General features: G+C 39.4%; 1 protein-coding gene across 1 annotated transcript; it reads left to right on the forward strand.

Moving 5' to 3' along the window:
• Positions 1–14,812: 14,812 nt before the first annotated feature.
• On the forward strand, positions 14,813–15,607 carry LOC137615847 (uncharacterized). The gene has a single exon (XM_068345537.1). It carries the CDS (start codon positions 14,813–14,815, stop codon positions 15,605–15,607), a length of 795 nt encoding a protein of 264 aa, XP_068201638.1.
• Positions 15,608–15,830: the final 223 nt, after the last annotated feature.

The raw sequence follows: 15,830 nt of genomic DNA on the forward strand, positions 1-15,830 counted from the left end.
GTCAAAGGAGTACCAGAAGTCATAACTCTGAGAATAGTGAAATCAATTTAGAAATGATAAAATAACATGTAAAAAAATTCTTCTATGCTTCTTACCTATTATTCCATCCTCTTGGATTTTCTCTTCTCAATATGAATGGCATGAGAAAGCACAGGGATAAGGTTTACTATAGTTCAATGCAATGATTAATTTGATACTCAAATTTGGGATTAATGGCCTGGCACTGAAATTGTGGTAGGTCATTCTGCGCCAGTGTTCAACCAAGTGAAGCCACAACCGTTGCACTGCGAAATAAAAGTTGACTGGTTGGACAGCAAGATGGAAGAAAGAAATTGGGAACAAGGATAAAGTAGAAGACAAGATATAGTAGGGTGTGTAGATAGGCGCCGAAGGAATTTTGCAAAGGTCCTTTAGTAATGTCTACATAAGCCCTAGTTAGATGCACTGATGATCAGGACACCACTACATTATTGGAACTACAACAAGAATTTGAATCACTGTCTGGGATTTGCAGGGCAACAAGGGATAGGATAGCAAAAATATTTGAAAGACTACTTTAGAATCTAAAGATACACTTCCTATACATAACTAAATGTACCTCAATATTCCCTGAAACTTAAAACCTTAATATTCTAATAAGTGAGGATACTGAAAGGTCCAAACTAACAAATCACCTGTAGCAATTATTAACAAACCCAGATACATATAGTGTTGTATACAGTTTGAAAATCTTTCACATAAGAAACAAAAACTTGATTAAACCTCAATTAAATAACCCTTACCACTGTACCGCACATGTTTCATACATGTTTGTACGCTGTAACGGTTTTGATTTTTTATTTTGTCACTTGCTCTTCCCTGCACTGTTAATAGACCAGCTTGCGGTATCATGCTAGCTCATGTTTGATTATGCTTGAATTTTTGCGATGTTCTTGCTTGCAAATCACTGTATATAAACTCAATGATTGTTTAATAAAGTTTAGTTGCATTCACCTCGCCTCTCAGTTACAACCTAACTGCTCACTCGCTCCTTGGTGACAAGCGGAGTGTCCGCACCCTCCCATCTGCCCCCTCACTGCTGTACTCTACTGTTTGAAGTTGTCACCCACCGAATCTGCTTCTTTGGCACACGCTGCCTCAATGAAACTGCTGATCTTTGCCAGTGGAGAAGCGTTCGTCTGGTTCCAGTAGGCTGAAGTCCAGTTTCACATCAAGGGCGTGACTCAGTCAAGCATCTAAGCAGACTATGTTTTGTCATCGACCCCAAGGACACTTTCCTGGAAATCTCTGATTGGCTTTGCAAGCAAGGGAACACCCTAAAAGCATACAACGCTTTCAAACCCTGGAGTAGTACTCTCCATTGCAAGCTGCCAGTATAGCCAAACTTTTCCAGCTCACTCAATAACCATTGGGAAATCAAAAGGCATTGCTGGCCCTCAGGGAAATTACCAGTATTGCTCGCCTGCAACCGGCCACTTATGGCCTTCCTCGTGAGGTGAGCCTACTTCATGCCCTTTGGGTACGACGTTTCCCTGAGCCTGCACGTGCTGCCATACCTGATGTCAATATTTTGCCCATGAAGGACCTGATGACCAAAGTCAATGCCCGTATGGACAGCCACTTCACCACTTTTAAGACCCCCATCAACACTTCCACTCCTGACGAATATGATAACTATTCAACATCAATCCCAAGATGACATGAATGCAGTAGGACACAGATAGCCACCCCGTGATGTGCTGGAGCGGCGACAAAGCCACCCACCACCAACCGCTTGCTCATGCCCCAACCAATGACCTCTACAGCCACTTACTGACGCCCATTGGCTGCAGTTATGCTAATACCACTCCAGATTCAGGGCTGCTGCAAAGAAATGTTTGAATAGTTGTCAGTGACCAAAAAACGTATAAGTAGGCCATAGCTTGTGGCAGTGGCCTCTCCTGTTACTAATCTTTTCTTTTTACATGAAACAGGTATGAGTGTGTGAGACACGGGTGCTTGCCATTCTCTTCTGCTATGGCAACTCTCCAGTATATGATGATGTCTGTCTAAATCTGCCGATGTCTGCCTGGTAGCTGCCAATGGATCTGCGATACCCACATACGGTCATGAGAACCTCACATTATCGTTTGGAAGCATCAAATATCTCTGGAAGTTTTTCATTGCTGATGTCACATTGTCAATCCTCAGCGCAGATTTCCTCTTACATTAGCCCTTCCTATTTGATGTCGCTCACTAATGGCTAATCAACGTAGACTCTTACTTGTCCACACCTCTTCAACTCGCCCCCTCTAACCTTGCTCTTCACATCAGTGCACCAATGGATGCTTACGCCCACCTCCTCATGTCGTACTCAGAAGTTTTCCATCCAGAACTTCCCCAAATGGCCACAGTTCCCACCAAACATAGTATTTATCACGATATCAAGATGACAGGCCCCCAGTGTTCACTAGATTCAGGCGTCTGGCTCCGGTCCGTTACAAACTTTCGCTAAAAAGGAAGTGGGCCTTTGCTAAAAGGTCTCCAGCCCATGGTTATCACTCTTACATATTGTCTTAAAGAAAGAGACTTCCCTGTGTTTGTGCTGGGATTACAGGTGCTTGAACATGCAGACAGAACCAGATCACTACTCCCTTCCAAATATCACTGATGTGACCTACTTGCACAAAGCGAAGGCTTTCTCCACACTCAACCTCCTGAATGTGTATTATTAGGTGCCCATGAACCCAGAGAATATCCCCAAGACCACCATCACCACCCCCTGTAGTACATACACCTTCAATTACTCTTGTTTTGGCTTTCATAATGCTGGGGCTTCTTTTCAACACCTCATAGATGGCATCTTAGGAGACCTCTCATTCTGTGTATGTTACGTGGGTGACACACTTGTGTTCTCCTCCTCCAAGGGAAATGCTCCCATCACCTACACATTGTGCTCGACCGCTTACAACAGAACGGCCTTGTAATTTGGTATGACAATTATACCTTTGGCGCCAACAAAGTATCATTCTTTGGGCACCACATCACTCCTGAAAGAGTCCAACTCCTCCCTGAGAAGGTAGCAGCCGTTCAGAACTTTCCCACGCCCTCGACCGTCAAAGCACTTCAAAAACTTTTGGACATGATCAACTATTATCACCGTTTCCTGCCAGCCATCGCTACCACTTGTGCCCCCCTCTACACCTCCATCAAGAGCAAGCCAAAAGACCTGAAGTGGCGTCCCCTTCAAGAAGCGGCCTTCTAAAATGCAAAGAAGGCCGTATCGAACGCTGCTGCTCTCACTTTTCCCGTGCCATATGCACCTTTCCTTCTCCCCACTGATGCCAGTGACGTCTCTATTGGCACAGTACTTGAGCAGATGGTTAACAACTCACCCTGCCCATTGGCCTTCTTCAGTAGAAAACTGTCCAAGGTAGAATCTGACTACTTTACCTTCAACTGCAAATTGCTGGCGGTGCACTTGGCTGTCCATCATTTTCACCACTTCTTAAAAGGTAAGCCCTTCGTCATTCGCACGAACTACATGCCTGTGGTGTACACCTTCCCTCAACAGTCCTATGCCGGCTTCGGCCGTCAATGCTGACATCTCTCTGCCGTGGCTGAATACAATTGCACCCATCAACATGTCCCTGGGAAAATGAAACCCATTGCCAATGCCCTGTCAAGAAACATATTGGCTGCCATTCACCTGGGACTAGATTACAATGCCTTGGCAGCAGCCCAACGAAAAGATCCAGAGTACCAAGCATATAGGACATCCTCCAAGTCCCTCCATTTGGAAGACGTCCCACTTGACGACTCCAACGCCACCATCCTCTGTGACGTCAGTACTAGTAGACCGAGACTATGGATACCTGCTCCTATGTGCCGATAGGTGTTTGATTTCGTTCATGGCCTCTCACATCCCCATGGAAACTGCAACATCCGCCCCATGTACATCTGCCTTGCTTGCAGGGTGGATAGTGAGATTCGGTATTCCTGAGCATATTTTTTTCTGACAGAGGTGCCATGTTCACCTCTTAATTGTGAACATCATTAGCGAATCTCCTAGGAATCACTCTACATCAGACAACCATCTGCAGCCCTATTGCTAACGGAATGGTTGAAAATTTTCATTGCGCCCTCAAAGCAGTTTTGATGTCCTGCTACAATGACTTCAACTGGTTTATTCAGCTTTCCTGGGTTCTCCTGGGATTAAGAACCACTCCTAAAGATACCCTGTATGGCTTAGCAGCTGAATAGGTGTATGGCGACCCGTTGGTCATCCCTGCCAAATTTTTTATATCTACAACCTCCTCCGACAATCTAAAGTGCTTACGTCACGTTGTGGGAAAATTTACTCCCTGCTGCCAGACTTACAAGCCCCCAGCAAAGCAACACATACTGACACATCTACACTCAGCAATGCACGTTTTCCTGCACACCGCACTAGCAAGCCACAGCTAATGCCCCCTTGTTGTCCGTTGTGCGCAGAAAGATTTCTTAATTAACATTTGTGGGTCTCCATTGATCACTTAAAGCCTATTTCCCGCCAGATGACCTGCCTACAGTACGTCTCTCCAGAGCAGGGCACCCTATGTCACAACAATGTTATTTTTAGGCGGTGATCCATGTACCACGTGTTTCATATACACTCATACACTGTAACGGTTTTGATTTTTTATCATATCACTCGCTCTTCCTTGCACTGTTAATATACCAACCTGTGTTATCATGCTAGCTCATGTTTTATTATGTTTGAATTTAGGTGATGTTCTTGTTCGTAAGTCGCTGTATATAAACTCGATGATTGCCTAATAAAGTTTAGTTTCATTCACCTTGCCTCTCAGTTACAACCCAACTGCTCGCTCACACACTGCCTTCTTAAGCTTAAAGATTTTAAAAGAGTTGAGGGAGGTATCCACCCTCCTCATGTCCTGAGCTCTTGGCTTTAACAAAGGTAAAACAGTCTCATCCAGAGATGTGAACATCAATGATCAACCTCTAACGAAAATTGTATACCAGTACAGTACTCTATTATTTTCAGTTGCAGGAATAGAACAGTGTTTACTTCTTAATTTGCAAGATACAATGGTCAGTGATGTTTATGAAGACAGTTAGTGTATATATTGTTTATATCATCTGTGCATGTTAGGGTCTAACATGTGTACAGTATCTAGTCTGTTGAATGTGATCATTAATTGATACATAACTTAAAAAGTAAAGTTTTGTCTACCTTCTACAACATCAATGTATGCACAATATAAGAAAGTCATGTTATTGTAAGGATGGAATTTTAATCATTAGTAGTGGATCCTAGAAAAAAAACCTGCTGTAGAATTAATACATATCCTCCTCTGACGGTCTGATACCACAATCATTATCTTACTTCACCTCATGCATTCTTCATTATTACAGTCAGCTCTCGATAAATGCAGGTTCTATCCTCGCAGATTCGGTCATTTGGGATTCAGAGACCCATTTAGTATATAACTAAAGTTTTGAGTATTCGCTATTAGGATTGCTGTGCGCAGCCCAACGTTTTCACTTCTTTGCACCAACCCTACGCTCCGTTTCTCCCTGCACAATGCAGTAATGAAAAACAAACAAATATAGGCCTACACGATAACCTTATAGTTAACACATGTAAACTGTTCAGAGATAAACCCTTTACATGGAAATTCTAATAATAGAAATTAACAAAATGGAGTCCTACATACGTTGTTTAAGTAATATTTGATATGTAATATAAATTGATGAAAAAAAAAATTGCATTAGGCTACAGTTATAAGAATTTTCTCTCTCGCTATGAAAAAGGTAAAGGTTTGGTAATTGGATTATTATTTGATTATGATATGCTTGAGTAATTTTCTATTATAAGAATTTCTATTTTAATTAATAGAAATAAAGAAATTAGAAATTTATATAGGTAACTTCCTTATTTGTTAACAAACCAATTTGCACTTTTATTTAAATGAAGCTTTTAGAATTTCCATTACATGATTATATGAAATATGTTGAAATATTATAAACTAAAATTTTAATTTGTTAGGTTGAAGCCCCACCATCAAACAGGAAATGAAGTTTCCCATCTCCCGCAATCAGTTCAGTTCTCTCGTAAATGAATCAGAGCTGTCATCCCCCTTTTTCATTCTAACCGGGATTTTTTTTTTTTCTTTTTTTACAAATTAAAGATGAATGGAAATTAGAGCTGTACATATTTCATGATCTCATCTTTTCCTATATTTACAGAGATTTATTTTTAAAAAGATTCAAATTTTTCAATTAAGAAATAAGAGATAGAGGAAAAACATTTCTTTATAAAACAAATCGATGCAAGACTGCATCGGAAAACGACAACAAAGGAAGAATATTCAGGTTTAATGAAGTAAATTCGTTTATATCTAAAATCTCTATTAATGTAAATAGAGCACGCAAAATATTATGGGAAATATTGAGAAAAGGAAAGAAGGACAATAACTAATAAGAAAGGATATAATGAACAATAAAAATGTGTATTTAACAGGAATGAAAAGCAAATAAAAGATGAAAGAATGTAAGATAAAATATTAATAGATACTATTCTATTAACTGTGGACTAAACTCTTGTTTTCTTCATTATAGTTACTTAAACTAAATTGCTTGTATTTATTATGCAGGGAGGTATCAAACATTACTGAAGGGAAAGGATAAGCTAAAATAATTTAATAAAAGCTATGAAAGGAAGGAAAATAAATAGAAGGAATAATAATTCAAAATTTAATGTAAAGAGATGGTATTAATCTAAGCACATGTGTTGCGTTAGGACTTTTAATGAGAGAGAGAGAGAGAGAGAGAGAGAGAGAGAGAGAGAGAGAGAGAGAGAGAGAGAGAGAGAGTGAGTTTATGATTGTCTAGATGAGTTCCAGACTCTACAGCTTGTCTCGAGACAGGGGCTCTTGGACTACAGTTCATGTGCACTACTGTATGTATAGGATACACTTCATGTTTAATGAACACAATCCGAATGCATGCAATTACAGGACATCCAGATCTTACTGGGTTGGTCTGAGCATTGAGTGGTTTTCAAACACTACCTGAAACAAATTCAAAGAGTACAACATTCTTGCATGTAATTTGGTACATTCATAACCCATGCTGAGGTAGCCTGAAGGAAAAGATCTAATCAATCAGGCCCTTCAGGGGAAGCAGGGTAATGGATGTCAGGCAGCCAGAATCCTTCAGTCATCCTCGCGAGGTAAGAGTGAAACTTTTTAGTTTTTCTTTTTACTTGGGAACATGTGCATGAGTTGTAGATTTTGCTTGGTTGCAGGCAGTTGACCTGGAATGGGCACAGGTCTACTTATTAATACTCTGGTACCAAGTCCTTGGATACCACACAGCACAATAACCTAGAAAATTTATTTTTGACGAAGGAAAAACTTATTTCAGGGGAGGTGCTGTGTGTTCTCCAGTACCTTCCCTCCCCAGCCTCATGCAGGAGAGTGGAGCAATGTTTGAATATTTTTTATCACGAATGGTAGTTGAGGGTTTGGTGAGATAAAGGCATGCCAGTGATAACCTAGAAGATGGTTCCTTTCGAGGACTCCATCAGTGACATCACTCATAGCAGACAGCTATCAGCTACCTGGGTGTTGTGCTAAGTTCAAATGAGCCTGCACTTGCAAGTCCCCTATACACACTGAGCCTGTGCTTTACAAGTTGATACAATAGCCCTAGTGTTGAATTTAGAAAGGTGTTTTCAGCATATTCACTTGAAAGGAATTCCCTTATAGTGTATCTGAAATAGCACCGCTGCTTTCTTTTATAACTCATGTTCCAATGTTTTTTTTTTTGTTAGTTTTCTTGTTTATATATTTAATTCTGTTTCTCTTACTTGAAGTGTTTATTGAAGTATATTTAATTTAATATTTGTTATTTACAAGTCATCATATTTATGAGTGTGAATTTTGTAACTATTTTTGCTTAATGTACGTCTCATTATGTTTACTTAAGAGCTTAGTTGTTCTAATAAAATCAGAGGTTTAAAGAAAAACATGGTGTTTCCTTGAGCCGGGCACTCTCCTTTTTCCTTTTCCTTACCTTCCTGCACGATGTGGGCTTAAATAATACCCCACATTTTGGTGCCCAGTCCCGGGAACACTCCCTCTAAGAAAATAAGTAATTTGTGCAGTGAAGATAATGGACAAGGACGACATGTCGAGGATGGGTGACAAGAGCTTCCAAGGCGCTGAGTGACCTTCTGAAGTCTTCCACCACAACTATTCGTCAATTTGAGTATGCCATCAAGGAATACGACCAGAGACTAGCTGAGTTGGATGAAGTCCAAGAAGCAATAGAAATTGATGTAGCTGAAGAAGAACTAGAACAACTTTTGGATGAAGCCCGAGTTTAGAACAATAAGTAGCCTCCTGGCTAGTACAGTGGTAATGTGTTTGCCTAGTATTCGCATGGCAAGAGATCGATCCCTGCCCAGGACCGTGAGTTTAAGCTGTTTACTGGGGAGGCTACTGCTGTGGTATGGCACCATAGTGGGGGGTTGGGCTTGCCCGGCTGACGTTCTGGTGAGCATCTATTCTGATGGAACCGGAACTGAAACCAGTCACCTTTAACCTTTAAGTGTCCAGCCTAGGATACAAGCTGAAGACCAGATAAGGAAGTTAGCAGCAGCAGTGTGTCCTGGTTCTAAACCTGGCATTATAAATGGACAGTCTTCATCTCGAGAGTCGGATGTCACCGAAGTTTAATGGTGAAGTGACCCAATGGCAGTCCTTCTGGGATCAATATAATTCCCACATCGATGCAACAGACCTTCCAGTGTGTGGGTTCACTTATTTCCAGTCTTTGCTGGAGGGAGATGCCAGGAATGTAGTGAAGGGACTAGCTCATACCAGTGCTAATTACCCGGTTGCCTGCAAACTACTGAAGGAATGCTACTACAAGCCAGAAAGGAATATTTTTGCTCATGTCCAGTCATTGTTAAATGGTGAGGTCAACATTAATGTCAGCTGACCCAAGGGTGTGGCACAGCTGTGGAAATTACGAGATGACATTCTGATACACATACGCAGTTTGGAGGCACTAGGTATCACAGGAAAACATTGTGAAGTGTTTCTTACACCCATCATCCTCTCTCATTTGCCAAGTGAACTGCGGCTAGAGTGGGCCAGGGATGGTGATGGACATGAGAGTGATTTAGATTGGTTATTAACATTCTTAGACAAGGAAATTTCAAGATTAGAAAGGTCTGAAGCCTTTAAGGGAAAGAGTAGTAGTGAAGTAAAGAAAATTGAAAATAGAGTTCTAAAGACAAGGTGTATTCAGCCGCAGCCCTTCATGCTTCGTCCAAGCAAGAAAACATAATGTGCAGTTTCTGTGCCAAGAAGCACAAATCAGAAAACTGTTATGGTGTGCTAGAATTGAGTGGAAAAGAGCGAGGTGAAAAAATAAGAAGTTTAGGCCTGTTTCAAGTGTTTGAAGAGTGAACACATGTCAAGAGACTGTAAAGCTCGTACAAGATGTACAAAGTGGAACTGTGCCCATTCTACCTTAATGTGTGGCGTTAGGTTGGAAATGAACCTAAAGGAGGAGGAAAGTGAAGCAAAGGAAGGTGCTGTTGGCAGTGACAAGCCTGGCGATGTGGCACTTCTAACAGGGCAAGGTGGTAACTGTGCCATTTTACAAACAGCCAAAGTTCAGGTGAGTGGTAGTGATGGTACTGTTGTCACTGCTCAGGTAATGTTTGATAATGGTGCAGACAGGTCTTATATTAGTAGCAAATTTGTGAAGAAGTGTAAAGCACAGTGGATCACTAGTGCACCTATGCCATACTCTAGTTTTGGTGGTCATAGTAGTGGAAAAAATGAACAGAGAAATGTTTGAGTTAAAGTTGTGGGACTCTGACAAGAAAGTGGTACCTATTATTGCTGCGGAGATTCCCAGAATATGTCAACCCTTGGTTAGGCCTGTTGTACCAGATTCATTGCTTGATTCTTTTTCTCATGTTGTATTAGCTGATGATTACCACCATGATTCTCCCATTGAAATTGATATACTGATTGGTATAGATTTCTACTGCGACACAGATTTGTCCTGTAGATGCCTTCCAAATTAACCATGCTGTAGCCATGAAGTCTCTCTTTGGTTATGTCTTGAGTGGCAGGCTGTATAAAACCAATGACTCTTATACCTACTCTGTACCACAATTATTGTGTATCTCCTTTGTTTCAGATTAAGATTTGTGTAAGTTTCGGGATTTGGAAAATGTAGGGGTTAAGCCTAGGGAACTTGTTGAAAGTTATAGTGAAACCAAAGTTTTCAAAGAATTTGAGAGTACTGTGAAGTTTGTGAATGGTCGCTATGAGGTTGCACTGCCATGGAAGGATGATTCTGCTAAGGAAAAGCTTTTGAATAATGTTGTCATAGCCCATAAAAGGTTAGGTAGGCTAATGGTTAAGTTAGAACACGATAAGGAGCTTAACCCTGGATAGGTACGGTGGGTCGTTTGCGACCCCGAGCGTCAAAAAAAAACAGGTTTTTCTCACGTGACTCACCCCTGTGACTGAATTTGTGGGTGATCGACCTGCAGGAGGTGTCTCCCCTACACGCTCTAGTAGTGTCCAGATGTGCATTGCTGTAGCTGTACTCCTTCCCCGATTTCTGAGACGCGTCGGGGTCGTTCGCGTCCGAGTTTACCCTTCTGAGGTAGTTTGCCTAATTATCAAAGTTATTACGTATTATGAAATTGTCGTAGAATGGTGCAACTTGTATAGGTTATCAGTTGTGGAAAGTCTTGGTGGATTGTTTGGCTACCATGTGCATGTTTTTTTTTTTAGTTAAAATGTCGTTCATCACCACGAGGACCATTTTACCGCAAGTGCCCCTTTTTCATTTTTTTTCATTTTTTTGCCAAGTCATTTTTCCGTAAGATATTGCCAAATAGTGTCGTAAAACTTTTGCTTGTTTAGTGTTGGAAAGTGTGTCTAGATGATCTGGCTACCCATGCATGACTTTGTTTTTGTCAGATACGACGTAGTTATTGGTATATTGGGTATTTAACTGCGGTTACCAATTTCTGTTTTTTTTTCAATATTTGTAAAAATTACTACGTAGTAAGGAATTGCCGTATATTATTCATTTTTTTTTCATGTTTATGTGTTAGAAAGTGTGCCTTGATGGTTGGGCTAACACGTGCATGTCTTTTTTTTTATCTGAGATGTCGTATATTAGAATGTCGGGCATTTTACCGCGAGTGTCCCTTTTTAATTTTTTTTAATTTTTTTGCCAAGTCATTTTTCCGTAAGATATTGCGAAATAGTGTCGTAAAACTTTTGCTTTTTTAATGTTGGAAAGTGTGTCTAGATGATCTGGCTACCCATGCGTGATTTTGTTTTTGTCAGATACGACGTAGTTATTGGTATATTGGGTATTTAACTGCGGTTGCCAATTTCTGTTTTTTTTTCAATATTTGTAAAAATTTACTACGTAGTAAGGAATTGCCGTATATTATTGATTTTTTTTTCATGTTTATGTGTTAGAAAGTGTGCCTTGATGGTTGGGCTAACACGTGCATGTCTTTTTTTTTTATCTGAGATGCCGTATATTAGAATGTTGGGCATTTTTCCGCGAGTGCCCCTTTTTATTTGTTTTGCATTTTTTGCTTAGTCATGTTACCGTAAGGAATTGGCAAGTAGTGTCGCAAAACTTATATTTTTATAGTGTTGGAAAGTGTTTCTAGATGATCTGGCTACCCATGCCTATTTTTTTTTTAGCCAGATATGGCGTATATATAAGTATGTGTTCGATTTTCCTGTGATTGCCATTTTTTCGTTTTTTCCCATTTCTTTCAAAATTACTACGTACTAAGGAACTATCACAGAGTAATATTTCATTTATATGTTTATTTGTCGGAAAATATGTCTTGATGGTTTGCCAAGCACGTGGCTGAAATTTTTTTTTCTGAAATGCCGTATATTAGAATGGCCATTTTTCCACGAGTGCCCCTTTTTATTTGTTTTGCATTTTTTTGCTTAGTCATGTTACCGTAAGGAATTGGCAAGTAGTGTCGCAAAACTTATATTTTTATAGTGTTGGAAAGTGTTTCTAGATGATCTGGCTACCCATGCCTATCTTTTTTTTAGCCAGATATGGCGTATATATAGGTATGTGTTCGATTTTCCGGTGATTGCCATTTTTTCGTTTTTTCCCAATTCTTTCAAAATTACTACGTACTAAGGAACTATCACAGAGTAATGATTCCTCTAGATGTTTATTTGTCGGAAAATTTTGTTTACTTTTTTTTTGATTGAATATCATCAAATTTTTTTAGCTAAAATATTGTTTTACATTTTTTTTTCGATTTTATTTCCCTTCAAAAAAAATTTTTTGGGTCAGAATTTTAATTTTATAGTCGTAAAATAATCGACAATTATCCAGCAACCCACCATACAATTTTTATGCATATCCAATAATAATTAGATTAGTAAATAACACCTTGAAATTGACATACCCTTCCTACATTTCAAGTGGCAGATTAGGGAGTCTGAGTCAGTGTGGTTGGCGGCCATTTTGTGGACATATCCGAAGCGTAAGCTGCCCTATCTATATATATTCTTGTTCCCTATAGAATTTGTGATATTTTGGTATATTTTTACCTGCATAAATATCATATTATATATTAAATATATGTATTTTTTTACGAAATTTCCAAGTACTCAAAAAATTACCTTTAGATATGGCCCCTGATATAAATGTAATTTACAAAATAATGAAGATTTTTTTACATATTTCTATTTTAGGATAACATATGTTTATTCCCTAAAAAAATTAGCCACTTCCTATTTCATTTGGGTACCCAAAAAAATTCATGAAATTTGGACAATTTTTTTTGGCCAAAAAAAGTTACCCTTTTTTTCTCATTTCAGATCTTCACCTCCATGGGTCTGACTTCATCCAAAATACATCAAGATGTGTCCTAAACATTCAAGAATCAATTCCTAAAAGGACTTGTGTATATATGTATAAACTTTTTTTTTATGAATTTTTATGTCAGGTCTTTTTTTTTTCTACTTAATTTTTTAAAATATTTATAATAAATAGTTTTTCTGCAGATGAGTAGTATTTATCTTTACAGTTGTTTTAAGCATTCATTGAAGTTTTTTTTGGCAAAAGAAAAAAGGAGGTTACTGCAAAAACTGATTTTTCAAGAATTTTTTTTGGCGTCGGGGTCGTTCGCGTCCGAGTATACCCTTAAAGGGGTGTCCGAGGACCGTACCTATCCAGGGTTAAGAAAGAGTATCAAAAAGTGTTTGATAGTTATGAGTCTGATCACATGATAGAAGAGGTACCAAGGCAGGAAATTTCAGGTGTGAGTCCTGTGTACTATATGCCTCATCATCCAGTAGTGAAGTTAAGTAGTTCAAGTACTAAGATAAGACCTGTGTTTGATACCTCTTGCCTCTTGTTACAATGGTGTATCATTGAATGACTGTTTGTCCTCAGGCCCATCACTCAACCCTACTTGGTTGAGGTGCTCATTCACTTTTATCGTTGGCCCATTGCTGTTACAGCTGATATAAGAAAGGCCTTTTTGCAAATTAGTGTACAAGAGAAAGACAGAGATGTTCATAGATTTTTGTGGCCAAGAGACGATGGTACAATACGGCACATGAGACTCACACGTGTACCCTTTGGTAACACAGCGAGCCCATTTCTGTTAAATGCCACAATTAAACATCATTTGGATAAGTCCCCAAGATTTGAAGGCTAACATGTATACAGACAATTGGTTGAGTGGTGCGGATTCTGCTGTAGAAGCAGCTGATAGATTTTGTGAAGCCCGTAGCATTTTAGCTGATGCTAGTATGGACCTTACAAAACTTGTATCAAATAGTTTGCTAATTACTTCTCAGTTATGTGACAAGGTACCCTTTATAAATTCTGATGAACCCAATACTGTATTAGGCCTCAAGTGGTGTAACTCGCAGGACAGTTTCTCCTTTGATGGCATACACTCAGATTTCTTTGTAGAAGTAGTCTCTACTAAGCGAAGTATCCTTAGTGTGATAGCTAAGATTTTTTACCCTTTAGGATTAATTAGTCCATATGTTATGTATGTCAAGATACTTTTTCAGGAACTCTGGAAACTGGGTTTGACTTGGGATCAAGAAATGCCATTAGAGTTGAAGCTAAAGTTTCAGAGATGGCTCCTTAGTAGTCAGCATTTTAAGAACTATCAGATAGATGGATGTTATTTTTCACAAAAAGCCTGGGGGAAGCTTAGTCATATGAAGCTACATGGGTTTGGTGATGCCTCTGAAAAGGGCTATGGGGCTTGTGTGCACCTACGAGTACCTGTGGAGAACGGCTCATATAAGGTGTCATTAGTGTCCTCTTAAGTCAAGAGTTGCTCCCATACAGACAATTACATTGCCGAGGTTAGAACTCATGGGATCTCTTTTGTGTTCACGATTAGTCAACTTTGTGAGGAATACCCTTAACCTAGATAACAGTGTTAGAGTTAGGTGTTGGACAGATTCTACCATCGCTCTGTCATGAATTCAAGGAGATGCTAGTAAGAAGGACATATTTGTAGCTAACCGGGTAAAGCAAATCTGAGAGTTAACACCTCCAAGTTGCTGGCAACATTGTGTAAGTAAGGACAATCCAGTTGACCTGATAACACGAGGTCTGTTGGCAGACAATCTTGTGGATAGTACTATGTGGTTCTATGGGCCTAGTATGTTGAAAGAATCCCAATACCAGGAAAGGGAAGGTAACCCAGTTAAGTATAAAGATGAAATAGGCATAGAAAGTACTGCTGTCTGTACAAGGCATGCCAGACAACCCTTTGATAGATTTAGATCGATACAGTAAATCAAGCAAGGTGCTAAGAGTTACAGCTTATGTCTTAAGATTTATCACAAATTGTAGAAATAGTAATAACAAAGTGGCAGGCCCTCCCATTACTGAAGAGATTGATTTTGCTAAGTTGAAGTTGATTAACTGCATCCAAAGAGAAGTGTTTTCTGCAGAAATAAAGGCACTTTTGGGTAAAAAGGCTATTCCTCATTGGCCTAAATTAAGAAATCTTGACCCCTTTCTAGATGATAAAGGCTTATTAAGAATTAGAGGTCGTCTTGAGTTTTTTAACTTGAACTATGACACTAAACATCCTGTCATAATTCCAAAGGGTCAATTTGCTAAACTGTTGATCAGATCTCAGCACAGGTTTTTAAAGCATGCAGGTGTGGATACTGTAATTTCATCCCTACGGAGTAACTTTTGGATTATAGTAATGAGGAGATTAGCTAAGACAGTAATAAAGGAATGTTTAAGTTGCTGTTGGCATGATTCAAAACCTTGTAGTCAGCCTGTGGCTCCATTACCTAAAGAAAGAGTAAGGTCTTCTCCACCCTTTGATGTAACAGGCTTAGATTATGCTGATTATCCTAGTAAGAAATGTTGTGTATTGCTGTTCACTTCTGGTGTTGTAAGAGCCGTACACCTAGAGCTTACAGAATCTTTATCCTTGCCTGATTGCTTATTGGCCATAAGATTTGTTGCCAGGAGAAGTTTACCTAGTGTCAAATATTCAGATAATGCAAAGACTTGTAACTGCTACGTATGAAGTACAAAGGCTGTATGGCCACTTGGCTCCCAAATGGAACTTTATAGCCCCTCATGCTTCCTGATGGGGGTGTTGGTGGGAGAGACTCATTAGGTCAGTTAAGCTTGCCTGGAGAAAGACACTAAATCTGAACTATGTAAGTAAGAGTGAATTAGGAACTATACTAGTAGAAATAGTCCTGTATTTATTCCAGACCTATGTGAGTGATGAACTTGATTCCATT

The sequence above is a fragment of the Palaemon carinicauda genome, chromosome 22 (genome assembly GCF_036898095.1).
Source record: "Palaemon carinicauda isolate YSFRI2023 chromosome 22, ASM3689809v2, whole genome shotgun sequence".
Lineage (NCBI taxonomy): Eukaryota > Metazoa > Arthropoda > Malacostraca > Decapoda > Palaemonidae > Palaemon > Palaemon carinicauda.